The 27,023-nt window shown below is 45.7% G+C and overlaps 2 protein-coding genes across 4 annotated transcripts in view; one reads left to right on the top strand and one right to left on the bottom strand.

The window, feature by feature from the left end:
• GTF2H4 (general transcription factor IIH subunit 4) overlaps positions 1 to 17,853 on the bottom strand; it is a 52,650-nt gene extending 34,797 nt beyond the window's left edge. Inside the window, exons 1-4 of the mRNA XM_069758673.1 lie at positions 17,754 to 17,853; positions 12,979 to 13,098; positions 4,651 to 4,755; positions 4,276 to 4,407 (exon numbers count right to left, since the gene is read on the bottom strand). Of these exons, the coding sequence (XP_069614774.1) occupies positions 4,276 to 4,407; positions 4,651 to 4,755; positions 12,979 to 13,097 (356 nt within the window). The 5' untranslated portion in view covers position 13,098; positions 17,754 to 17,853. The remainder of the gene's footprint in view (positions 1 to 4,275; positions 4,408 to 4,650; positions 4,756 to 12,978; positions 13,099 to 17,753) is intronic.
• Positions 17,854 to 17,868: 15 nt separating this feature from the next.
• LOC138670902 (E3 ubiquitin-protein ligase TRIM39-like) overlaps positions 17,869 to 27,023 on the top strand; it is a 79,113-nt gene continuing 69,958 nt past the window's right edge. The window contains exons 1-2 of one of the 3 annotated variants that reach the window (XM_069758670.1): positions 17,900 to 17,931; positions 19,080 to 19,167. The gene's annotated coding sequence lies outside the window, so the exon portion shown is untranslated. Of the gene's footprint in view, positions 17,932 to 19,061; positions 19,168 to 27,023 lie in introns of all 3 variants that reach the window. The other 2 variants (XM_069758669.1, XM_069758671.1) reach the window with 2 other exon arrangements.

Below are 27,023 nucleotides of genomic sequence, written 5' to 3'. Positions count from 1 at the left end.
TTAAGCTCATCCAGAGTGTTGGGTCTTGCGTCTCTCAACTTTCTCTTCACAATATCCCACAGATTCTCTATGGGGTTCAGGTCAGGAGAGTTGGCAGGCCAATTGAGCACAGTAATACCATGGTCAGTAAACCATTTACCAGTGGTTTTGGCACTGTGAGCAGGTGCCAGGTCGTGCTGAAAAATGAAATCTTCATCTCCATAAAGCATTTCAGCCGATGGAAGCATGAAGTGCTCCAAAATCTCCTGATAGCTAGCTGCATTGACCCTGCCCTTGATGAAACACAGTGGACCAACACCAGCAGCTGACATGGCACCCCACACCATCACTGACTGTGGGTACTTGACACTGGACTTCAGGCATTTTGGCATTTCCTTCTCCCCAGTCTTCCTCCAGACTCTGGCACCTTGATTTCCGAATGACATGCAAAATTTGCTTTCATCAGAAAAAAGTACTTGGGACCACTTAGCAACAGTCCAGTGCTGCTTCTCTGTAGCCCAGGTCAGGCGCCTCTGCCGCTGTTTATGGTTCAAAAGTGGCTTTACCTGGGGAATGCGGCACCTGTAGCCCATTTCCTGCACACGCCTGTGCACGGTGGCTCTGGATGTTTCCACACCAGACTCAGTCCACTGCTTCCTCAGGTTCCCCAAGGTCTGGAATCGGTCCTTCTCCACAATCTTCCTCAGGGTCCGGTCTCCTCTTCTCGTTGTACAGCGTTTTCTGCCACATTGTTTCCTTCCAACAGACTTACCATTGAGGTGCCTTGATACAGCACTCTGGGAACAGCCTATTTGTTGAGAAATTTCTTTCTGGGTCTTACCCTCTTGCTTGAGGGTGTCAATGATGGCCTTCTTGACATCTGTCAGGTCGCTAGTCTTACCCATGATGGGGGTTTTGAGTAATGAACCAGGCAGGGAGTTTATAAAAGCCTCAGGTATCTTTTGCATGTGTTTAGAGTTAATTAGTTGATTCAGAAGATTAGGGTAATAGGTCGTTTAGAGAACCTTTTCTTGATATGCTAATTTATTGAGACAGGTTTTTTGGGTTATCAGGAGTTGTATGCCAAAATCATCAGTATTAAAACAATAAAAGACCTGACAAATTTCAGTTGGTGGATAATGAATCTATAATATATGAAAGTTTAATTGTAATCATTACATTATGGTAAATAATGAAATTTAACACTATATGCTAATTTTTTGAGAAGGACCTGTATAGTATCGAAATTGTCACTGTGCCAAAAGTTACCACCACATGTCTGCAATAACGTCAGTGTGGATGATGCGTTGTACTTCGTGTGTATGCTTACTCACAAAGCTGTGGGTCATGTTGCCAAAAACCACTCATGAAAAATATATATTACAAAAACTAATACAAAATAATGGGAGTAATTGGCTGGAAAACAACAGTCAGACTCATATTTAGGTGTAAGTTACTGCATCACTAGTCTCCAGGTACATCTCATTTACTCTCTTCTGTTACTAGGAATCCTCAGTGAACCTAGTAATAACTAGAATATAAAAATAGACATACAAAAGTCAGACATGAGGCGAAGGAGAAATCCTAAATGTAGGTAGTTGATAATAACAAAACTCCCTTGTGTGAATACTACTAATCAATACAGAGTTAAGAGTTATCAGAGTTAGGACTCGAGATGAGTGAATATGTTTGGAATCGGTTGCAGAGTCTGAATTTCCCATATTCGTGCCATATTGGTACCCTATCCGTGCCAAATTTATGTTTGATGATTGGTTCAGAGCATATTCGCTTATTTCTACTTCCATTGACCCCAATGATATTCGGCTGTGTTTGGCGAATGTTGCAAAAACAATATTTGCCGGCGATTGTAATCGGAACCGAATTTTGAAAAATTCACTCAACTCTAGTTAGGACTCCTGATGAAGCTTGATGCGAAACGCACGTCAAGTGCATTTTCATTGATAGGTAAAGTGTACTCCATGTCACTGTGCATTATTATCATTATGTGAACTTTCGTGTGATATCGCTCTCTCCCGGTTTATCTGCATGTACAGTTAGGGCCAGAAATATTTGGACAGTGACACAATTTTCGCGAGTTGGGCTCTGCATGCCACCACATTGGATTTGAAATGAAACCTCTACAACAGAATTCAAGTGCAGATTGTAACGTTTAATTTGAAGGGTTGAACAAAAATATCTGATAGAAAATGTAGGAATTGTACACATTTCTTTACAAACACTCCACATTTTAGGAGGTCAAAAGTAATTGGACAAAGAAACATAACCCAAACAAAATATTTTTATTTTCAATATTTTGTTGCAAATCCTTTGGAGGCAATCACTGCCTTAAGTCTGGAACCCATGGACATCACCAAACGCTGGGTTTCCTCCTTCTTAATGCTTTGCCAGGCCTTTACAGCCGCAGCCTTCAGGTCTTGCTTGTTTGTGGGTCTTTCCGTCTTAAGTCTGGATTTGAGCAAGTGAAATGCATGCTCAATTGGGTTTAGATCTGGAGATTGACTTGGCCATTGCAGAATGTTCCACTTTTTGGCACTCATGAACTCCTGGGTAGCTTTGGCTGTATGCTTGGGGTCATTGTCCATCTGCACTATGAAGCGCCGTCCAGTCATCTTTGCAGCATTTGGCTGAATCTGGGCTGAAAGTATATCCCGGTACACTTCAGAATTCATCCGGCTACTCTTGTCTGCTCTTATGTCATCAATAAACACAAGTGACCCAGTGCCATTGAAAGCCATGCATGCCATCACGTTGCCTCCACCATGTTTTACAGAGGATGTGGTGTGCCTTGGATCATGTGCCGTTCCCTTTCGTCTCCAAACTTTTTTCTTCCCATCACTCTGGTACAGGTTGATCTTTGTCTCATCTGTCCATAGAATACTTTTCCAGAACTGAGCTGGCTTCTTGAGGTGTTTTTCTGCAAATTTAACTCTGGCCTGTCTATTTTTGGTATTGATGAATGGTTTGCATCTAGATGTGAACCCTTTGTATTTACTGTCATGGAGTCTTCTCTTTACTGTTGACTTAGAGACAGATACACCTACTTCACTGAGAGTGTTCTGGACTTCAGTTGATGTTGTGAACGGGTTCTTCTTCACCAAATTAAGTATGCGGCGATCATCCACCACTGTTGTCATCCGTGGACGCCCAGGCCTTTTTGAGTTCCCAAGCTCACCAGTCAATTCCTTTTTTCTCAGAATGTACCCAACTGTTGATTTTGCTACTCCAAGCATGTCTGCTATCTCTCTGATGGATTTTTTCTTTTTTTTCAGCCTCAGGATGTTCTGCTTCACCTCAATTGAGAGTTCCTTTGACCGCATGTTGTCTGCTCACAGCAACAGCTTCCAAATGCAAAACCACACACCTGGAATCCACCCCTGACCTTTTAACTACTTCATTGATTACAGGTTAACGAGGGAGACGCCTTCAGAGTTAATTGCAGCCCTTAGAGTCCATTGTTCAATTACTTTTGGTCCCTTGAAAAAGAGGACGCTATGCATTACAGAGCTATGATTCCTAAACCCTTTCTCCGATTTGGATGTGGAAACTATCATATTGCAGCTGGGAGTGTGCACTTTCAGCCCATATTATATATATAATTGTATTTCTGAACATGTTTTTGTAAACAGCTAAAATAACAAAACTTGTGTCACTGTCCAAATATTTCTGGCCCTAACTGTACCTTTAAGCCCTTAACTTTTCCAGCACTGGCTATTTTGACTTGTATCTTCTAAATATCCATTCTGAACACTGCGAGTGCACATAATATAACTCTGTATCGCTTTGTAGTATTCACACAAGGGAGTTTTGTTATTATTACTTACCTACCTTTAGTATTTTACATGTCTACTTTTTTAGGTCTATTTTTATGCTTTTAATTACGGTACTGTTTTATCCAATAAAGAATATATTTTGTATTGATTTTAAGTATTACACATTTCTACATGGGTATTCTTGAATTTATTGGTGCATATTGCCCCCTGATAAATAGCTCCTTATACTCATGCAGGTGTTTTAACAACTTGATTATCAGAGCCAGTGTGGACACGTGGATCAACACTCTCTACCTTGCAGAAAAATAAGTTTCATATAATGTCTATCTGGATCAAGGAATAAAATGTTGCCGTGTTGGTTTTCTACAACCAACCAGATAATGTGTTACTAGAATTTCTAAGTCAATATCAATAACAGCTTTTGCTTTTTGACTCTAGAACTTTCCTGCCAGAATCTATGGACCTTCTTCGTGGAACTGACAACCCGAGATGTAATCGTCCTTACCCGCCCAGCAGGGCAATCTTCAGATTTTCGCGGAAAATGGGATTTAGTATGAGTCCCTGTAGCCCCCCGGGAAGTTGTTGTGTGTGCCACAATCGAAGCCCAGACAGAATCTGTGTGTTCTCCTCATGTTCCCTGGTAAATTAAGGGAAACAAATCTATGCATTATTATTTGTGTATTAAAAATTTTAATGATTAGTCAAATGAAATCTTCAAAAAAGCCTTCAAGTAATATCTGTATCCTATGGTTTTGTAAGGTAAACGCCAACTTTACAACGATAAATAGAGGTTGTAGAGGACAGTGCCTCTCCTGTCCACAGGTTGTAAGCGGTACTGCAGCTTTTCCATTCAGTCAGTCAATCTGTACTCATTACTTACTTGTGACTTTCCTTCTTCACCCACAAAGCAACCGCTGCCTGTGGCAAGGGCTGTTCAAGAAACAGCATACGCATCACATAGTTCTTGGCAAGGCCTGGGAGTTCTCTAAGACAGATAGAAGATCAAGTAGCAAAAAGGTTGGAATAAAACTAATGTTAAAAAGAATATGGTCAGTCAACAACTGGGCAAGCAGATGACACAAGAAACACAGCAGAAAACCAGGTGTAACGACTTCTATGTTAAGGCCACTTTCACACAATTAGTATTTGGTCAGTGTTTGTACACCAAAACAAGGAGTGGAACAATCAGAGGAAAACACCAGGGATACTTAACGGTATCCATGACAGCACATCAGAGAGGGATTCGCCCAGCAAGGACAGGACACCTACTGAAATAAAAGGGTGGTACCTCTCCTGTATCAGCTGGGTTACAGAGCATGAGAGGACCTTCAGATTAATCTAGATATATAACCAACACCACATTATAACACCCCCAAACTATAGTGCACACCCGTAAGGTGAAAACAGGAGGGGGGGGGATATACGGGTGCTGTCATGGATTCTGGAAAAAACGGTTACCGGTAAATAACCTTGGCGTTTTCTCTTCACCCATGACAGCACACCTGACAGACTTCTGAAGAATTGGAAACACCTTAGGGAAGAACCACCGCTTGCAGCACCCTTCTACCAAAGGTTAAGTCAGCAGAGGAGCATAGATCCAATCTATAGTGCCTAAAGAAGATAGATGGTGAGGACCAGGTAGTGGCTTTCTCTGCCCAGGAGGTCGCCACGGCTCTGGTGGAATGAACCTTGATGCTGTTAGGAATCGGAGCACCAATAGCAGAATAGGCTAAACTAATGGCCTCCCTAATCCATCTGGCAATGGTACCTTTTACTACAGAGTAACCTTTTCTACTACCCTGGAAGGCTACAAACAGGGACTGGGCTTTCCTCTATTGGCTAGTCACGGATATATACTGTAACAGCGCCCTTCTAACATCAAGATTATGAAACTTCCTCTCCTCCTAGTCACGGATATATACTGTAACAGCGCCCTTCTAACATCAAGATTATGAAACTTCCTCTCCTCCCAATTCTTAGGGTCATTACAGAAGGAGGGCAGGACAATCTCTTGACTTTGATGAAATCTCAACACCACCTTAGGAAGATAAGCGGAATCAGATCTTAACACGACTCTATCCCCTGGACAGCCCTTGAGCCACAAAGCCCGTCTTGCCATGTTCGACAGACCAGAAGACCTAGCTGCCAGTCTCACAGAGTCAGAAGATGTATCTGCCAGGAATGCTGCGGCTCCGTGCAACAAACGCATGTTTGACAAGATTCTATTTCTTCGCTCCTTGGACTTAAGCTGTTCCTCCAACTGTTGTAGCCAAATCATAAGGGAACATGCGGTACAAGTTTTGTCGATTGCTGGTTTCAGACCTCCCACTGCTGCTTCCCATGTGTGCCTTAGATAAGTGTTCACCTTCTTATCTAATCGGTCCATGAATACCACTGAATCTTTCAAGGGAAGTGCTGACCTCTTAGAAGACCTAGACACAGCGTAAACGATTCTAGGGACCTTGTCCCACAACTCTGCATCCTTTTCCGCAAAAGGATATCTCCTTTTCGAGGCCGAGGGCAGCACACCAGATTTCTCCGGTCTCATCCACTCTCTGCTAATGAGAGGCTGGACCTTAGCGTTGACCGGGAAGGTGCGTTTCTTCTTTTCCTCTAATCCCCCAAACATCATGTCCTCAAGAGACTTGGCTGCTTTCTCTTCTTTTAACCCCCGTAGCTTTTTTCGGTTTTGCGTTTTCGTTTTTCACTCACCTTCTTCCCAGAGCCATAACTTTTTTATTTTTCCATCAATATGGCCATGTGAGGGCTTGTTTTTTTGCGGGACGAGTTGTGCTTTTGAACGACACCATTGCTTTTACCATGTCACGTAATAGAAAACAGGAAAAAAATTCCAAAGTGCGGTGAAATTGCAAAAAAAGTGCAATCCCACACTTCTTTTTTGTTTGGCTTTTTTTTTACTAAGTTCACTAAATGCTAAAACTGACCTGCCATTATGATTCTCCAGGTCATTACGAGTTCATAGACACCAAACATGTCTAGGTTCTTTTTTATCTAAGTGGTGAAAAAAAATTCCAAACTTTGTTAAAAAAAAATAATTATGCCATTTGTCGTGATCTGGGGTGGGGTGACGGCTTATTTTTTGTGCGCCGAGCAGACGTTTTTAATTATACACTCTGGTGCAGATACGATCTTTTGATCGCCCCCTAATTTTGCATTTTAATGCAATATCCCGGCGACCAAAAAAACGTAATTTTGCCATTATGACTTTTTCGCGCTACGCTGTTTAGCGATCAGGTTAATCCTTTTTTTTTTTAATGATAGATTGGGCTATTCTGAACGCGGCGATACCAAATATGTGTATGTTTGATTTTGTTTTTATTGTTTTATTTTGAATTGGGCAAAAGGGGGGGTGATTTGAACTTTTATATTTTTTTAAAAACTTTTTTTTCTCCAGGAGACCTCAGGTTATCATGCCAACACACCGGTGACCCGCGATCACGTGATGGGGGTAACCGGTGTGCGTATTTGCTGGAAGTGTAATTTAAATGCTGCTGTCAGAGTCTGACAGCGGCATGTAATTGGTTAATAGCCGCAGGTGGATCGCGATTCCACCCGCGGCTATTGCCGGCATAAGTCAGCTGTTCAAAACAGCTGATATGTGCCGGGAAAGATGTGGGCTCACCGCCGGAGCCCACATCAAAGGGAGGGAGTCCGACATCGGAGTACTATTACGCCCGATGTCGGTAAGGGGTTAGGTCCATAGTTGTTCTAATGGCTTTAAGCAGCTTATCCGTGTCCTCCACTAGAAAGAACGGTGTGCCCCGTGTCACTGTCCGAGGAGGATGAGCACTCAGTATAGCATTGTCCTTCTAACAACCTTGGAGAGGAGTCAGAGTTAGAAGTGACCTCCCCAAGTTTCTTTTTCACCTTCTTTAACAGGGTTTTAAGGGAGCCCTCCACTTTGGATCTAATGACGGACCGAAGGCTTGCTGCAAAGTCAGGGGTCTCCTCACTAATGGTCCTGTGGATCTTCTACAAGTCCACCGCTAGCAGGCTTTTAAAAAGCGCACACTCCCTGTTCCTCTTCATAACGCTAGCTTTCCTAGGCCTCTCCTAATGATTTAAACAAACAATAAGGGGTCTATTAACAATTGGTGACATTCACCCACTGTCATTTAAGGGTACCGGATTCGGAGGCTATGGTGGTACACGTAACGTATCCTCGCTGGACACCGAGGAGTCCTGGCATGCCATACTCCTCTGGCTGGGACTGCTGCTGCTCCTACCACTTGAACAGCTGCCTCCCTTGTGTCCACGCTGATGGTGAGCTGTTGACTGCTGCTCAAGATTGCCTTGGTCCGTGTTCTCCTGGTACGATGACTTGTTGCCTTTAGCAGAGAACTGCTCTGCTGCTCACTCTTAAGGCTACTTTCACACTTGTTTTTTTTTAATCCGTCACAATGCGTCGGCGCGACATATTGACGGATGCGTCAAAAATAGTGAAAAACGGATTCAACGCATCCAGTATTTCGACGGATCTGCTAGACGCTTCCATCGAAAAACTGGATCCGTTGCATCCGTTTTTTTTGACAGATCCATTTTCCATGCCTAAAAATGGGAGTCTCCCAAATGTGATTGGCTACTAGAAAATAGGGAAACCAATATATCGACTGGCTGGCTGTCTTCAGGCTGCAAGGAGTCTTGCTGGCACATTTGGGGGTGACTCCCCAGGCCAGGTTTATATAGATTTGGGGCCTGTCTGGCCAATTGGCTAAAAATTCCTGATTCTGAGCATGCTCAGTGTAAAAAAACTGATTCCAGCGCTGGATTCCGTCATACGACGTGTCACGACGGATCCTGCGTCTACCCCGGCCGGTGACGAGCAGGGCTCCGCCATCTTTTTCCCAGCGCACCCCCTGACGTCACTCGGGCACGCCCATACCCAGTATGCCCTGCGTCCGTGACTTCAATGGTACTCGCCACTTCCGGATATCGCCCCGGAACAGCATGGGGAAGGGTGGTGCGGAGGACCGAGCCAGAACAGTGTTGACTGTGCCGCCCGCTTGTACACCAAGCTCCCGGGAAACCCGTGGAGGGCGCTTCCAGTCACCTGAAGGCTGGCACCACAGGTACGTAGTCGGACCCCGGGACAGGCATGGGGCAATCGTTCTCTTCACCTATCACAGGTTACCGCCAATTTCAGCACGGGAACTCATCAAGGACAGGAACCCAACTAAAACGGGGGAGAGCTACTTCCTTTTTATTTCAGTAGGTTCCTGTCCTAGCTGGGAGGATCCCTCTCTCAGGTGTGCTGTCATGGATGAAGGGAATAGTATAATAGAAACACGTCACCACTTCTGTATTTATCACCCACTCCTGGATTTGGCTTACAAATACTGAGGTAAAATACTGACCAAATACTGAACGTGTGATTGTGGCCTAAAGCAGATCTCCAGACTCACTACGTTCACATGGCCCAAGAGATCCATGTGGAAAAATCTGACAGCACAAGGACAGCACTAGGACCAATTGGGTTATTCAGATGATCAGGTCTAATTTTTTTTTTTTTTTTTTAAACAAGCCTGTGCTTTACTCACGTTTCCTCTGACTGACAAACAAAAAGGTTCTCAGAAAAGAGAGATACAAACGTAAATTTATTTTATACAAAGTGCTGAATTTTTTAAAACAATAAAATATAGAAAAAAACTCACATGCATTTGGCATCACAGTAATTGTACTGACCTGCAGAATCATGGTGTCAGATCATTTTTACCGCACACCGACCGCCAGGAAAACGAAACCACCCAAAAATGGCGACGTTGAGGTGTTTGTCACCATTGCACCCCAGTACATTATACGGTAACTATAACGGATTTCAACTAAAATTACTACTCGTTCTGCAAAAAAAAGTTCTTATATGGTTTTTTCAACAGAAAAATAAAAAAACTTCTTGTTCTGGGCTTAAAGGGAACCTGTCACCCCGAAAATCCGGGGTGAGGTAAGCCCACCGGCATCAGGGGCTTATCTACAGCATTCTGTAATGCTGTAGATAAGCCCCCGATGTATCCTGAAAAGGGAGAAAAAGAGGTTAGATTATACTCACCCAGGGGCGGTCCCGCTGCTGGTCAGGTCGGATGGGCGTCTCCGGTCTGCTGCGGCGCCTCCCATCTTCTTTCCATGACGTCCTCTTCTGATCTTCAGCCACGGCTCCGGCGCAGGCGTACTTTGCTCTGCCCTCTTGAGGGCAGAGGATAGTACTGCAGTGCGCAGGCGCCGGAAAGGTCAGAGGCCCGGCGCCTGCGCACTGCAGTACTTTGCTCTGCCCTCAACAGGGCAGAGGAAAGTACGCCTGCGCCGGAGCCGTGGCTGAAGATCAGAAGAGGACGTCATGGAAAGAAGATGGGAGGTGCCGCAGCGGACCGGAGACGCCCATCCGACCTGACCAGCAGCGGGACCGCCCCTGGGTGAGTATAATCTAACCTCTTTTTCTCCCTTTTCAGGATACATCGGGGGCTTATCTACAGCATTACAGAATGCTGTAGATAAGCCCCTGATGCCGGTGGGATTACCTCACCCCGGATTTTCGGGGTGACAGGTTCCCTTTAAAGGGAGTAAAATGTCAAATTGTCTCCAATGGAAGGAAGTTAAAATTTTGGGTCGATAGCTACTTGAACGTTTGTCCTTTGGCCAATGTTACTCAACAAATGTATCCAATTTAAATGACTGTAAAGGCCAATGTGGACCAACATGTGCACGACTGTACACAAGAAGAGCGCATGCTCAATAGTGATCCAACCATCACGGTTGGGGTGTGTGCACACTACGTCTTTTTCAGGCAGATTCGTCCTGGAACCCGTCTGAAAAAGCGCTCAAGAATCAATAACATAATAAACATTTGCACCGCAGTGTAACAACGACTTGCTCTGCACATGTTCCATCACTTCTTTTAAATGCTTCAGTAACCTGAGAAGTGGCTAAAAGAAGTGACCCGTCCATTCTTCAGGTGGCTTCCACTCAAAAGCCAACATTATCTTATATATAACAAAATAAATAAATAAAAAAGACGGTGGCAAAGCAGTGACAAAAAGATGAAAGGGAAGACGCTTCAGAAAAAGAACACCACTGCGTTTTCCGGAAAGTGTCCTGTTTAAAAAATGATGAAGTGCTTAACAGACACCGTGTGCACATACCCTTATTCTATCCAATATGGCCACTTTGAGGGCACGGTTAGACGGACGCAGATTCTCTCCTCCGAGAGTATTAGGCTGATTATGCTAATGACACTTGGATCACATCAGGGCGTCAGTATAGCGTGATGAGATTCCCTCAGATGAGAAAATCGGAGCACACTGAGGAGAAGATGGAGAGCAAAATTTTGCTATCTTCTCCACTGCGCAAGTTCGCAAAAATTAGACTGCACTCAGATGTCATCAGAGTGCAGTCCGATGTTTTCCATGCTCTCGTAGACCTGAGTGGGTGGCATCCCATTTAAAGGGCCACTGTCACCCCCCTGCAGCCGTTATAAACTAAAAGAGCCACCTTGTGCAGCAGTAATGCCGCATTCTAACAAGGTGGCTCTTTTAGTTTTGTGTTCAGGTATTACTAAAATAAAGCGTTTTGAAACTTTGCAAAAATACCTGTCTTTGTCCACGGAGGCGGGTCCTCAGCCCCCAGTTTGAAGGGTATTCTGCCGTCACTCACATCTTCAGGGGCTTTCGGCGCCACCCCCTCCGCGCTGTTTTCTTTTCAAATCCGGCGCCGGTGGTGTGTAAATGTTTGTGGGGCAGGCGCAGTAAGCTCTGGCGGCCTGACATCCCAGCCAGGCTTGTAGACTGTGCCTGTGCTGGCAGTGCGGCCACCCACCTCGGTAATCCCTGCCCCGCACTGTGTTATGCATTATGCACAGTGCGGGGCTAGGATTCCTGGGCATGCGCACTGCGCTTCTCAGACTGTCACCCACGTCCCCCGCCCCCGCCTTACAGCGTCTTTATACTGTAATCAGCTGATCGTGCCTCCTCCTTTTCTCACTAGCAGTCGCCGGGAAAGAACCAACATTGGAAACTTGCCTGCTAGCTGGTGTGTGTTTTTTCTAGGTGTATTCTTTAGGTGTATGGATATGTTACTAAATTGGTGGCGAAATTTACCCAGCGGGAATGAAAGTTATATACTGATGTGGACATAACTTATACCGCACTGTGGATGCATATTGGTTGTTGGGGGGCATTAGACCACACTGCAGCTGAATATACGGAGATATTGGGGAGCATTATGCCGCACATATGCCGTATATTCAGCTGCAGTGTGGTCTAATGCCCCCCAACAACCAATATGCATCCACAGTGCGGTATAAGTTATGTCCACATCAGTATATAACTTTCATTCCCGCTGGGTAAATTTCGCCACCAATTTAGTAACATATCCATACACCTAAAGAATACACCTAGAAAAAACACACACCAGCTAGCAGGCAAGTTTCCAATGTTGGTTCTTTCCCGGCGACTGCTAGTGAGAAAAGGAGGAGGCACGATCAGCTGATTACAGTATAAAGACGCTGTAAGGCGGGGGCGGGGGACGTGGGTGACAGTCTGAGAAGCGCAGTGCGCATGCCCAGGAATCCTAGCCCCGCACTGTGCACAATGCATAACACAGTGCGGGGCAGGGATTACCGAGGTGGGTGGCCGCACTGCCAGCACAGGCACAGTCTACAAGCCTGGCTGGGATGTCAGGCCGCCAGAGCTTACTGCGCCTGCCCCACAAAAATTTACACAGCGCCGGATTTGAAAAGAAAACAGCGCGGAGGGGGTGGCGCCGAAAGCCCCTGAAGATGTGAGTGACGGCAGAATACCCTTCAAACTGGGGGCTGAGGACCCGCCTCCGTGGACAAAGACAGGTATTTTTGCAAAGTTTCAAAACGCTTTATTTTAGTAATACCTGAACACAAAACTAAAAGAGTCACCTTGTTAGAATGCCGCATTACTGCTGCACAAGGTGGCTCTTTTAGTTTATAACGGCTGCAGGGGGGTGACAGTGGCCCTTTAAGAGTGAAATCGCAGCATGCTGAGAATTTTTTTCACGTACTGATTTCGTTAGCATAAAAAATTGTGCATCACCACTGCTCTGTTGAATAACATTGGTCTGAGTGTTATGCTATAAAAAAAAAGTCGGATAGCAGTGGACCGATGTATACGCTGGTGGGAGTGAGCCCATAGGGAAATAATCAGTTACCAGTTCATATTTTATCACTCACCTAAAAACAGCCAGGCACGTGGCAGGGTGATTGTACAGCCGATCAAGGACCCCCGGACTCAGCTCTTGAAGAAATTCATGCAGATTTTTGCACTTCAGCTGCACTCGCTGTAGCTTCATTCTGAAAATACAAACAGTAAAACAGCATTAGGCGAAATGTACATTTCAATAGGCTGAAAGCCAGATTCCAGTGATGTGTCACTTACTCGGCTGTTTTGAAGTATCAATAAAATCAGTGTTTTATCTGCAGGAGATTATCACTACAGGAGTAGCTGCCTTGTGCCCTTTAGTCTGGAAGCTGTGTAACCCCGCCCCCACCACTGATCACCAGCTTTCTGATCATATACAGTGTAGACAAGAAGCTGTCAATCACTTGCATCCAGTAAACTAATGACACATGACTGGAATCAGGGTCTCTGCCCCTGCGTCATGCTACTCTCAGAATACAAAGCAAAAAGGAGGCAACAGGGTCCAATAACCAAACTGCTGTAAAAACAAGAATAGCAGTCCTGGGAGGCTGGAGCATGCGGTGACACCTTTGGAATTTTTCTAAAAGTTACAAATGATGAATCATCTGTGACCTCGTCTCCCGGTACTTTCCTGCACGCAACCTCCGATCCTCACTCCTTCTCTACTCCCCTCTTATCTCCTCTTCCCACAATCACATACAAGATTTCTCTCGCGCATCTCCCCTACTCTGGAACTCGCAACAAATCAGACTCTCGCCTACCATCGAAACCTTCAAAAAGAGCCTGAAGACCCACCTCTTCCGACAAGCCTACAACCTGCAGTAACCACCGATCAACCAAACCACTGATCAGCCAGCTCTATCCTCACCTACTGTATCCTCACCCATCCCTTGTAGATTGTGAGCCTTCGCGGGCAGGGTCCTCTCTCCTCCTGTACCAGTTATGACTTGTATTGATTAACCCCTTAGTGACAGAGCCAATTTGGTACTTAATGACCGGGCCAATTTTTACAATTCTGACCACTGTCACTTTATGAGGTTATAACTCTGGAACGCTTCAACGGATCCCGCTGATTCTGAGACTGTTTTTTCGTGACATATTGTACTTCATGTTAGTGGTAACAATTCTTCGATATTACTTGCGATTATTTATGAAAAAAACGGAAATATGGCGAAAATTTTTAAAATTTTGCAATTTTCAAACTTTGTATTTTTATGCCCTTAAATCACAGAGATATGTCACGAAAAATAGTTAATAAATAAAATTTCCCACATGTCTACTTTACATCAGCACAATTTTGGAAACAAATTTTTTTTTTGTTAGGGAGTTATAAGGGTTAAAATTTGACCAGCAATTTCTCATTTTTACAACACCATTTTTTTTTTAGGGACCACATCACATTTGAAGTCATTTTGAGGGGTCTATATGATAGAAAATACCCAAGTGTGACACCATTCTAAAACCTGCACCCCTCAAGGTGCTCAAAACCAAATTCAAGAAGTTTATTAACCCTTTACGTGCTTCACAGGAACTGAAACAATGTGGAAGGAAAAAATGAACATTTAACTTTTTTTTGCAAACATTTTAATTGAGAACCATTTTTTTTTATTTTCACATGTGTAAAAACAGAAATATAACCATAAATTTTGTTATGCAATTTCTCCTGAACACGCCAATACCCGATATGTGGGGGTAAACCACTTTTTGGGCGCACCGCAGAACTTGGAAGTGAAGGAGCGCCGTTTGACTTTTTCAATGCAGAATTGGCTGGAATTGAGATCGGACGCCATGTCACGTTTAGAGAGCCCCTGATGTGCCTAAACAGTGGAAACCCCCCACAAGTGACACCATTTTGGAAACTAGACCCCCCATGGAACTTATCTAGATGTGTGGTGAGAACTTTGAATGCCCAAGTGCTTCACAAAAGTTTATAATGCAGAGTCGTGAAAATAAAAAAAAAAAATTCCACAAAAAAGATTTTTTAGCCCCCAAGTTTTTATTTTCACAAGGGTAACAAGAGAAATCGGACCCCAAAAGTTGTTGTCCAATTTGTCCTGAGTATGCTGGTACCCCATATGTGGGGGTAAACCACTGTTTGGGAGCACGGCAGAGCTCAGAAGGGAGGGAGCACCATTTGACTTTTTGAGCGCAAAATTGGCTGTCGTGTTTGGAGACCCCCTGATGTACCTAAACAGTGGAAACCCCCCAATTCTAGCTCCAACCCTAACCCCAACACACCCCTAACCCTAATCCCAACCTGATCCATAATCCTAATCACTAACCCTAACCATAATCACAACCCTTACCCCAAAACAACCCTAATGTCAACCCTAACCATAACCCTAATCAAAACCCTAAATCCAACACACCCCTAATCCTAATCTCAACCCTAACCTCAAACCTAACCCTAATCCCAATACACCCCTAATCACAACCCTAACCTTAACCCTAATCCCAAACCTAACCCTAATGCCAACCCTAACCCTAATACCAACCCTAAGTATTCAAGAATCACCCGGCACTCAAAAATTGTGAAAAGTTACAAATACAGTTTATTATTATCCAGACATAGAACCAGTATGTTGAACGTTTTCGGTCCCAGATGGACCTTCTTCAGAACAGTTCAATTTATCTGGAATGGAAGGATAATGCGTATGGCCAGTAGGGGGATCCCTCTGACAATGTACTGGCTATCACCACACTAAATGCAATGTGTACATCTGGGGTGTGTAGTGCACAGCGGCGCTACAGAGATCCGGAGGTCAGCACGTGGTGAAGCAGCAGCACTGGTGGCGTGCTAGGTCGCCGAGGGGACCACGCTTCCCCTCGGCGACCTAGCACGCCACCAGTGCTGCTGCTTCACCACGTGCTGACCTCCGGATCTCTGTAGCGCCGCTGTGCACTACACACCCCAGATGTACACATTGCATTTAGTGTGGTGATAGCCAGTACATTGTCAGAGGGATCCCCCTACTGGCCATACGCATTATCCTTCCATCCAAGATAAATTGAACTGTTCTGAAGAAGGTCCATCTGGGACCGAAAACGTTCAACATACTGGTTCTATGTCTGGATAATAATAAACTGTATTTGTAACTTTTCACAATTTTTGAGTGCCGGGTGATACTTGAATACTTGTGACTGAGGGCTGGATACCCTACTCGAGCACCAAAACTCATATCCTCACAGAGTGCCGTGTTTATCTATTTTTATCCTAATACCAACCCTAATCCAAACCATAACCCTAATCCCAACTCTAACCCTAACTTTAGCCGCAACCCTAGCCCTAACTTTAGCCCCAACCCTAAGGCTACTTTCACACTTGCGTTTGGCATCCGTCGCAATCCATCGTTTTGGACAAAAAACGGATCCTGCAAATGTGCCCGCAGGATGCGTTTTTTGCCCATAGACTTGTATTGCCGACGGATCGCGACGGATGGCCACACGTCGTGTCCGTCGTGCACTGGATCAGTTGTGTTTTGGCGGACCGTCGGCACAAAAAAACGTTCAATATAACTTTTTTTGTACAACGCGTCCGCCATTTCTGACCGCGCATGCGTGGCCGTAACTCTGCCCCCTCCTCCCCAGGACATAGATTGGGCAGCGGATGCGTTGAAAAACTACATCCGCTGCCCACGTTGTGCACAATTTTCACAACGTGCGTCGGTATGTCAGGCCGATGCATTGCGACGGCCCCGTACCGACGTAAGTGTGAAAGAAGCCTAACCCTAAATTTAGCCCCAACCCTACCCCTAATCCTAGCCCTAACCCTAATTTTAGCCCCAACTGCTCTTCTCCTGCCGGCCGGCAGATGGCGACAGATGGCGGGCGCACTGCGCCCGCCATTTTCTTTTGCCATGAAGACGCCGGCGGCCAGGAGGAGCAGCAGGAGGACCCAGGGACACCGGTAAGTATAGCAGGGTCCCCGAATCCCCCTATTTCTCTGTCCTCTGATGTGCGATCACATCAGAGGACAGAGAATTACACATTACTTTTTTTTTTTGCGGTCGCCGGTAAACAGTTAATTACCGGCGATCGCAAAACAGGGGTCGGTAAAACCTACCCCGATCATGTTCTTTGGGGTCTCGGCTACCCCCGGCAGCCGAGACCCCAAAGATTCTCCCGGTGCCGGCCGGCGCACTGCGCCCACCATTTTTTTGCCGGAAAAAGAGGGCGGCGCCCATCGGGAGCCACGAGGAGCACCGGGGGAGACAGGTAAGTATTGGGGGGCTACCTGGGACCCCATTTCTCTGTCCTCTGATGTGCAATCACATCGGAGGACAGAGAAATTAAAAAGAAATCGCGTTTTTTTTTGTTTTTGCGATCGCCGGTAAACGGTTAATTACCGGCGATCGCAAAAGTGGGGTCGGTAAAAACCGACCCGAATCATGTTCTCTGGGGTCTTGGCTACCCTCGGCAGCCGGGACCCTGGAGAAAATCCGACTCTGGGGGGCGCCATTTACTTTTTCCACAGCGACGTTAATTAACGGCGCTGTGGTTTAAGTACCCTTAGCGGCCGCCATTAAAAGGCGTATCCGCGGTCGCTAAGAGGTTGTACTTGTTTTTATTATGAATACCCCTCCTCACATGTAAAGTGCCATGGAAGAAATAATCAGCTGAAAACATGTGGAAACCCCAAATCTCCTCTATAGGGACAAGAAGCAGGTGAGCACCGATAACAGACGGAAAGGAGGCGCAAAGGGAAGCATCAATACTGCAATCCCACGCGTGGACTGCAGGCACAACACAGCACTCACTACTCTGAGACCCCACAGGACAGGACCCCACTCCCACACCCGACACTCACGCCACAGCGGACCCGCACACCGGCCAAGCTTGGTATCCCGCACCACGTGACTCCACACATATCACGTGATCAGCACGTCCTCGTAGCTGCCTTACCGAGCAGGCGCTTGAAAAGAAGTCACGTGTTCGCGTGCCTCCTACGTCATCACAACATCATCCAGGGCCAACGGAGGGCGGAGGTAATGGTGGCGGCGCTGAGCCGTGTGATTCTGCTGTATTGGGGACTGGAGGGTGGAAGGTTCCCAGCAAACCACAATAGCCGGTGTGACTGCAGCACTGCCGGCCGGGGCTGGGCACCGACGTACTGCAACTTTCAACCAATTGGCAACAGACCCAAAAATCCCTGAGTGTAAACAGTGCCGTATTACCGGGCAGTGTACCGGACTGCTGGCCTGTACCCGACTATGGGCTTACAGGGGTTCACTTTATGGTGCCAAAAAGTTTGTATCTCTCACTTTACCCCAAAATTGCAACAGTTTACCTTCTTTGAGTGAGCAGAAGTGTGTGTGTGTGGAGCGTGTGTGTGTGTGTGTGTGTGGAGCGTGTGTGTGGAGCGTGTGTGTGTGTGTGTGGAGCGTGTGTGTGTGTGTGGAGCGTGTGTGTGTGTGTGTGTGTGTGTGGAGCGTGTGTGTGTGTGGAGCGTGTGTGTGTGTGTGGAGCGTGTGTGTGTGTGTGGAGCGTGTGTGTGTGTGTGGAGCGTGTGTGTGTGTGTGGAGCGTGTGTGTGTGTGTGGAGCGTGTGTGTGTGTGTGGAGCGTGTGTGTGGAGCGTGTGTGTGTGTGGAGCGTGTGTGTGTGTGTGTGGAGCGTGTGTGTGTGTGTGTGTGTGTGTGTGTGGAGCGTGTGTGTGTGTGTGGAGCGTGTGTGTGTGTGTGGAGCGTGTGTGTGTGGAGCGTGTGTGTGTGTGTGGAGCGTGTGTGTGTGTGTGGAGCGTGTGTGTGTAGATGGAGGGTGCGTGTGTGTGTTTGTATCGAGCGTGCGTGTGGATATGGAGCGGATGTGGAGCGCGCGCGCGGATATGGAGAGTGTGTGTGTGTACACGCACTTTATATTATATATTTGAAGTGACCGAGGGCAAGGTCGCCCATGTATATCCATGATCTGGCCCAGCAAAACTTCCACACTCAGACAGATTCTATTTTAACAACCGTATCTTTACTGTTATACATTTTCCTTAACACAGCGGAATACAATAATAGACAGTACAAAATATGCCTATTCACAGGGATAACGTGTAATAACAAACTGTCCCTCACTTTCCCTATCCACACGTTACCAGTTCCTTTGTTCCAAGAGGTTGTTTTCCCACAGGCCTGTCTGTCACTGCAGGGGGACGCTCCAGCCGAAGAGAAAAACAACAGGGATTAAACAAAGCTCCGTCCCTCAGGTCCAGACTGTAGTCCTTGGGGTTCAACAGGTAAGGGTGGAATGTTCGGCCTCTCAACAGAGGACCCGCTTACAGTTCATGGGCTCCAGGGTCTGTGAAGATGTCACCGTTGGGTGCTCCGCAGTGTGGGAGCTGGGAACAATCTGGATGTCAGCTTCCAAGAGGTAGCGGTAATCCAGGCAATCTTCTATATCGTCTCTACAGGAGGACGCCAGCACACACCGACCTCTCTCTGCACTCTCTAGTTTCCCGGGCTCCCTTTTTCCCTCCCCTTCCTGTTCACATGACATCACAGGGGGAAGTTCTGCCAATACAGTTTGTTTCTCTGTAATCACATTCGGCATAGGTATAACTTCTGGCCACACGGGGGCAGTGTCTGTCACAGATTCTATGTCAATGATAATAGAACAGTCACAGCCGGCCAGCTCACTACATACTCACTATATACACGGATCAAAACAGATACCAAGAGGATCCAGAGCCCTGCTCCCAAGCTTACAATCTATAATGAAAATCGGGACACCTGAAAGGTGGGTCCTGCCAGAGGTGTATCTAGGGTTTCTGGCACCCGGGGCAAGAATTCATTTTGGCGGCCACCTCAACAGCCCCCCCCCCCCCCCAAAGACATATGCGATTTGCACACTTAGTCATGTACCCTTATCATGGGTGATTTCAACATCGCCATTGCTTCTCCCCTCTCCCCATCTGCTTCTCACCTTTTATCTCTAACCTCCTCTTTCGGACTCTCGCAGCATACTAACTCTCCAACACATGAAGATGGAAACTCCCTTGACTTGGTCTTCCGGCTTTGCTCAGTGGATGATTTCACAAACTCCCCTCTCCCGCTCTCTGACCACGACCTTCTTTCATTCTCTATCAAGAACTGCCATCCCTCTCAGGTCACACCCACTTTCCACACTTATAGAAACATACAGGTAATTAACACTCAGAAACTTATGAAGAACTTGCAGTAGTCATTGGCCCCAATTTCCTCCATCTCATGTCCTGATTCTACTCTGAAGCAAATAAACCCTGCAAAGTGTCCTGGATGAAACTGCACCTCCTGTACATAGAACAACTCAGCACAGACGGCGACAACCGTGGCACACGCTGCAAACACGTTTCCTGCAGCGGTGCTCCAGGTGCGCCGAACGTCTGTGGAGAAAATCTAATCTACCCGACGATTTCATCCATTATTAGTTCATGCTAAAAACATTCAACTCTGCCCTTCACCTCTCCAAACAAACCTATTTCACACCCTCATCACCTCGCTGTCCAATAACCCTAAACGTCTCTTTAACACTTTCCAGTCCCTACTCAACCCAAGAGTGCAGGTCCCAACCACGGATCTCCGCGCCGACGATCTGGCCAATTACTTCAAAGAAAAAATTGACCACATTCGACAGGAAATCATCTCCCAATCTCTTCATACCATGCACTGTCCTACCTCCCCCACAGTATCTAGTTCACTCTGACTTTGAACCAGTTACAGAAGAAGAAGTAATCAGGCTCATTGCATCTTCTCGCCCAACCACTTGCACCAGTGACCCCATTCCGTCACATCTCCTCCAGTCCCTTTCCCCGGCTGTCACCTCTCACCTAACAAAAATATTCAACCTTTCTCTCACTTCCGGTATTTTTCCATCCTCATTTAAGCATGCCATCATACATCCATTACTTAAAAAACCATCCCTCGATCAAAACTGTGCCGCTAACTATAGACCTGTCTAATCTTCCCTTCATCTCTAAACTCCTCGAACGCCTGGTCCACTCCCGTCTTACCCGCAATCTCAGATAACTCTCTTCTCGACCCTCTTCAATCTGGCTTCCGCTCTTTACACTCCACTGAAACTGCCCTCACTAAAGTCTCTAATGATCTACTAACAGCTAAATCTAATGGTCACTACTCCATGCTAATTCTCTTAGATCTCTCCGCAGCATTCGATACTGTGGATCATCAGCTCCTCCTTTAATATGCTCCGCTCCATCGGCCTCAAGGACACCGTTCTCTCCTGGTTCTCCTCCTATCTCTCTGACCGCTCCTTCACTGTATGTTTTGCTGGCTCCTCCTCTTACCTTCCCCTTACTGTTGGGGTTCCTCAAGGATCAGTCCTAGGCCCCCTCCTCTTCTCTTTGTATACTGCCCCTATTGGACAAACAATCAGTAGATTTGGTTTCCAGTACCATCTCTATGCTGACGACACCCAATTATACAGTTAGGGCCAGAAATATTTGGACAGTGACACAAGTTTTGTTATTTTAGCTGTTTACAAAAACATGTTCAGAAATAAAATTATATATGTAATATGGGCTGAAAGTGCACACTCCCAGCTGTAATATGATAGTTTCCACATCCAAATCGGAGAAAGGGTTTAGGAATCATAGCTCTGTAATGCATAGCGTCCTCTTTTTTCAAGGGACCAAAAGTAATTGGACAATGGACTCTAAGGGCTGCAATTAACTCTGAAGGCGTCTCCCTCGTTAACCTGTAATCAATGAAGTAGTTAAAAGGTCAGGGGTGGATTCCAGGTGTGTGGTTTTGCATTTGGAAGCTGTTGCTGTGAGCAGACAACATGCGGTCAAAGGAACTCTCAATTGAGGTGAAGCAGAACATCCTGAGGCTGAAAAAAAAGAAAAAATCCATCAGAGAGATAGCAGACATGCTTGGAGTAGCAAAATCAACAGTTGGGTACATTTTGAGAAAAAAGGAATTGACTGGTGAGCTTGGGAACTCAAAAAGGCCTGGGCGTCCACGGATGACAACAGTGGTGGATGATCGCCGCATACTTAATTTGGTGAAGAAGAACCCGTTCACAACATCAACTGAAGTCCAGAACACTCTCAGTGAAGTAGGTGTATCTGTCTCTAAGTCAACAGTAAAGAGAAAACTCCATGACAGTAAATACAAAGGGTTCACATCTAGATGCAAACCATTCATCAATACCAAAAATAGACAGGCCAGAGTTAAATTTGCATAAAAACACCTCAAGAAGCCAGCTCAGTTCTGGAAAAGTATTCTATGGACAGATGAGACAAAGATCAACCTGTACCAGAATGATGGGAAGAAAAAAGTTTGGAGAAGAAAGGGAACGGCACATGATCCAAGGCACACCACATCCTCTGTAAAACATGGTGGAGGCAACGTGATGGCATGGGTATGCATGGCTTTCAATGGCACTGGGTCACTTGTGTTTATTGATGACCTAAGAGCAGACAAGAGTAGCCGGATGAATTCTGAAGTGTACCGGGATATACTTTCAGCCAGATTCAGCCAAATGCTGCAAAGTTGATTGGACGGCGCTTCATAGTACAGATGGACAATGACCCCAAGCATACAGCCAAAGCTACCCAGGAGTTCATGAGTGCCAAAAAGTGGAACATTCTGCAATGGCCAAGTCAATCTCCAGATCTAAACCCAATTGAGCATGCATTTCACTTGCTCAAATCCAGACTTAAGACGGAAAGACCCACAAACAAGCAAGACCTGAAGGCTGCGGCTGTAAAGGCCTGGCAAAGCATTAAGAAGGAGGAAACCCAGCGTTTGGTGATGTCCATGGGTTCCAGACTTAAGGCAGTGATTGCCTCCAAAGGATTTGCAACAAAATATTGAAAATAAAAATATTTTGTTTGGGTTATGTTTATTTGTCCAATTACTTTTGACCTCCTAAAATGTGGAGTGTTTGTAAAGAAATGTGTACAATTCCTACATTTTCTATCAGATATTTTTGTTCAACCCTTCAAATTAAACGTTACAATCTACACTTGAATTCTGTTGTAGAGGTTTAATTTCAAATCCAGTGTGGTGGCATGCAGAGCCCAACTCGCGAAAATTGTGTCACTGTCCAAATATTTCTGGCCCTAACTGTACACCTCTTCTCCTGTTATCACGCCGACCTTTTTGGAAAACACCAGTGATTGTCTTACCGCTGTCTCTAACATCATGTCCTCCCTCTATCTGAAACTGAACCTGTCAAAAACAGAACTCCTCATGTTTTCTCCCTCTACTAATCTATCTTTGCCTGACATTGCCATCTCCGTGTGCGGTTCCACCATTGCTCCAAAGCAACATGCCCGCTTCCTTGGGGTCATCCTTGATTCCGAGCTTTCATTCACCCCCCCCACATCCGATCACTGTCTCGCTCTTCTTATCTGCACCTCAAAAACATTTCTAGAATTCGCCCTTTTCTTACTTTCGACTCTGCAAAAACTCTTACTGTTTCACTTATTCATTCTCGTCTGGACTATTGTAACTCTCTACTAATCGGCCTCCCTCTTACCAAACTCTCCCCGCTCCAATCTGTGCTGAATGCTGTAGCCAGGATCATATTCCTCACCAACCATTACACCGATGCCTCTACCTTGTGCCAGTCATTACACTTGGTTACCCATCCACTCCAGAATCCAGTACAAAACTATTACCCTCATCCACAAAGCACTCCATGGCTCAGCACCACCCTACATCTCCTCCCTGGTCTCAGTCTACCACCCTACCCGTGCCCTGCGCTCCTCTAATGACCTCAGGTTAGCATCCTCAATAATCAGAACCTCCCACTCCCGTCTCCAAGACTTTACACGTGCTGCGCCGATTCTTTGGAATGCACTACCTAGGTTAATGCGATTAATCCCCAATCCCCACAGTTTTAAGCGTGCCCTAAAAACTAATTTGTTCAGATTGGCCTACCGCTTCAACACATTAACCTATCATAAAAAAAAACAAAAAACATAATCAGGTTCCTCATATCATGTTCTCATACACTTTATGCAGTTAATAGCCCTCTGTGTCTGTACTGCTACATACTTAGGCTGTTAACTGGTTCATGCAGCTTTACATGAACACCCGAGCCTTACACTATGGCCGGTCCGAATAACTAAAGCAATTGTTACCATCCACCTCTCGTGTCTCCCCTTTTCCTCATAGTTTGTAAGCTTGCGAGCAGGGCCCTCACTCCTCTTGGTATCTATTTTGAACTGTGATTTCTGTTATGCTGTAATGTCTATAGTCTGTACAAGTCCCCTCTATAATTTGTAAAGCGCTGCGGAATATGTTGGCGCTATATAAATAAAATTATTATTACCCACAAGCCGCTCTCCATAATGCTCTCAATGTTCAGTGAAAAACAGAGAGAAGCAGGACGAGAATCTCGTTGTCACACGACCATAAGTATGAAAATCGCATATGAGTGAAATGTCCATGTGACGACTACTGGAGCCTGCAGAGCTGAATCCTGACATCGCAGCTTCTGAATTCTCACGGCGAATGCACTGCACACTTTTAGGATTCTCCCTTGCCGGTGGACAGTCATGTCAGCACAAGCATGTGATTTGTATACCTCTTGCCACATTCCGACTAGACGTGCCCGGCCTCACTCAGTTCATTTTCATTGAGTGAGGCCACACATGTCTAGTCAGCACGTGACCGCATGTATCTAAATCGCCAGCAGGAGAGAGTCCTGATAGCGTGCAGTGCACACTGAGAATTCAGAAGTCTGCAGTCACAAAGAATGACTGCAGACTCATTACAAACCAGGACATCCCCTTTAATTCTAACATAAATAAAAACATGAGAAATAGTTAATATCACAAATAACATATCCAGGTACCTTTATAGATGATGTCTTTGAAGTCGTTCTCCTTCTTTTCTTCATCTTGTCCAGACCCCATGATGAGTTTTCTCATCCACAGCCGTCTCCGCAGACCTCTATCTTCTCCGCTCTTTTACAGAAAATCTTCACATGATGCCCGTAAAGATACAAGTGTCATTATAATGCTCCTGTTTTAAAACTTGCCCCTTACTATATTGTCTGCACAAAATATGACTTCCTCACTGTCCCTCTTATGGTACATGCTCTTCACACTGACCTCTCCTTTCCATACTAGCCCCCTCTTCACACTGTCCTCTCACACTGTGTCCCCCCTATAGGGCCCAGTATTTATACTGTACTCTCATCACACTTCCCCTCCTTGGTATACTGTCCCCTCCTGGCTGTGCCCTTACACTGTCCCTCCATGCTACACCCCCACTGCTCAGTTTCTATTCTGTGCCCACTCACTTTTCTCCCCCCATATTCACCTCACACTATTCCCCTCCCTCCTCATACTGTCTCCTCTCACATCCCCCTGTTCACCATACTGCCTCCTCATATATTTACCCCCTCATTTTATTTACTGCCTGCTCACCTGACGCCCTATACTATCTGCACACATCCCATCACCCTCACTCCCCGTACTCTGTCCACATACATTTTTCACATTGCTGCTCCTACTATGTCCGCATACATTCCTCTGTTAGCTCCCCATACTGTGCACCCATCCCCCATACTGTTTCCTCATATATGCCCCCATTCCCCAGTACTGTTTCTTCATACATGCCCTCATTCTCCCATACTGTTTCCTCATACATGCCCCCAATTCCCCCCCGTACGGTTTCCTCATACATGTCCCCCATTCCCCCGTACTGTTTCCTCATATATGCCCCCCATCTCCCCCTTTGCTCTTCATTTTGTGTCCTCAAATCTCCCACACATTAAAGTCCCCCCATCCCCACTCCAAATCTCACCCCACACATTATAAATCCCCCTGTAAGGGACAGCCCTGTACATAACAGCCGAGGAAGCTATTTAATAAGGGACGGCACCATATATAACTAGAGAATGGTCCATAATAGGGGATGATGTTATACATAATAAAAGAGGAAACTAGGTAACTAAGGATGGTGTTATACAGAATTAGCGAGTACACTATATACTAAGGGACTATTATACATAATAAACGATAATAATGTCTTCCTCTCCCTGTTCCTAAGGCTATGTGCACACGCTGCGGATCTTGCTGCGGATCCCCAGCGTTTCCGCAGCCGCGGGTCCGCAGTGGTTTCCCATGCGTTTACAGTATGGGAACCTATGGGAACCCATAAACCTATGGGAAACGCAATCCGCAGTGCACATGCTGCGGAAAAAAAACGCGTGGAAACGCGGCGGATAACATTCCGCAGCATGTCAATTCTTTGTGCGGAATCCGCAGCATTTTTACACCTGCTCCATAATAGAAAACCGCAGGTGTAAAACCGCGGAAAATCTGCAGGAAACCGCACAGTTTTTGACCTGCGGATTTATCAAATCTGCTATGGAAAAATCCACAGAGGATCATTCTACGTGTGCACATACCCTTAGTCTGTTATAAGTCCCTCTTCCTCTCATCCCAATACCCATTGTTGTCCTCTACCCCACCCCATATAATTGCCCATTCCACAACCTCCATCATTTCCTCCTCTCCCACCACCCCCATTATTGCCTTTTCCACCACCGCCATCATTGTCCTTTCCCTTTTTGTGGCCACAAGTAATCAATAGAAAACTTGTAGTCAGCAGACAATTGATATCTTTTTTGTTGATCTATAATACTTATCCTCCTTTTTAGACACCATCACGAGTCATTATCATTAGGAGGTTCCCAGTGTAATTTTTGCATGCAAGAGTATTGGCTCACAAATACCTATATTAATTTATTACATATAGATCAACACCATTGAGCAGCTTTTTAGCACCTGTTTTTTGTAGTGTCTATTTTTAGTGTTTATGGTGGTGACTTTTTTGGTAGGGATACCTTTTGTAGGGTCTTTTAGGGCCAGCCGACGTTGAGCGGGGTCTCCATATCATATCCCAGGGTGCCAACCTCTGCTGTCAGGAAGGGACTCCATTAGGGTCAGTCACCTCTATCTTCCCTAGTCCATTTTCCATTATAATAAGAAATATATATAATATCTGGCATTCCTATACCATATAAGTAGCTAGGCGGCTATTTATATATTTTCTCTGTGCCCCATGACTGCACCACGGAGAGAGGGGATCTGCCCCACCAAGGACAGGAAACCTACAGATAAAAAGGCGG

This window comes from Ranitomeya imitator, chromosome 3, assembly GCF_032444005.1.
Source record: "Ranitomeya imitator isolate aRanImi1 chromosome 3, aRanImi1.pri, whole genome shotgun sequence".
Taxonomy (NCBI): domain Eukaryota; kingdom Metazoa; phylum Chordata; class Amphibia; order Anura; family Dendrobatidae; genus Ranitomeya; species Ranitomeya imitator.
Note: the sequence above shows the minus strand (reverse complement) of the source record. Positions and strands in the feature narration are given on the sequence as shown.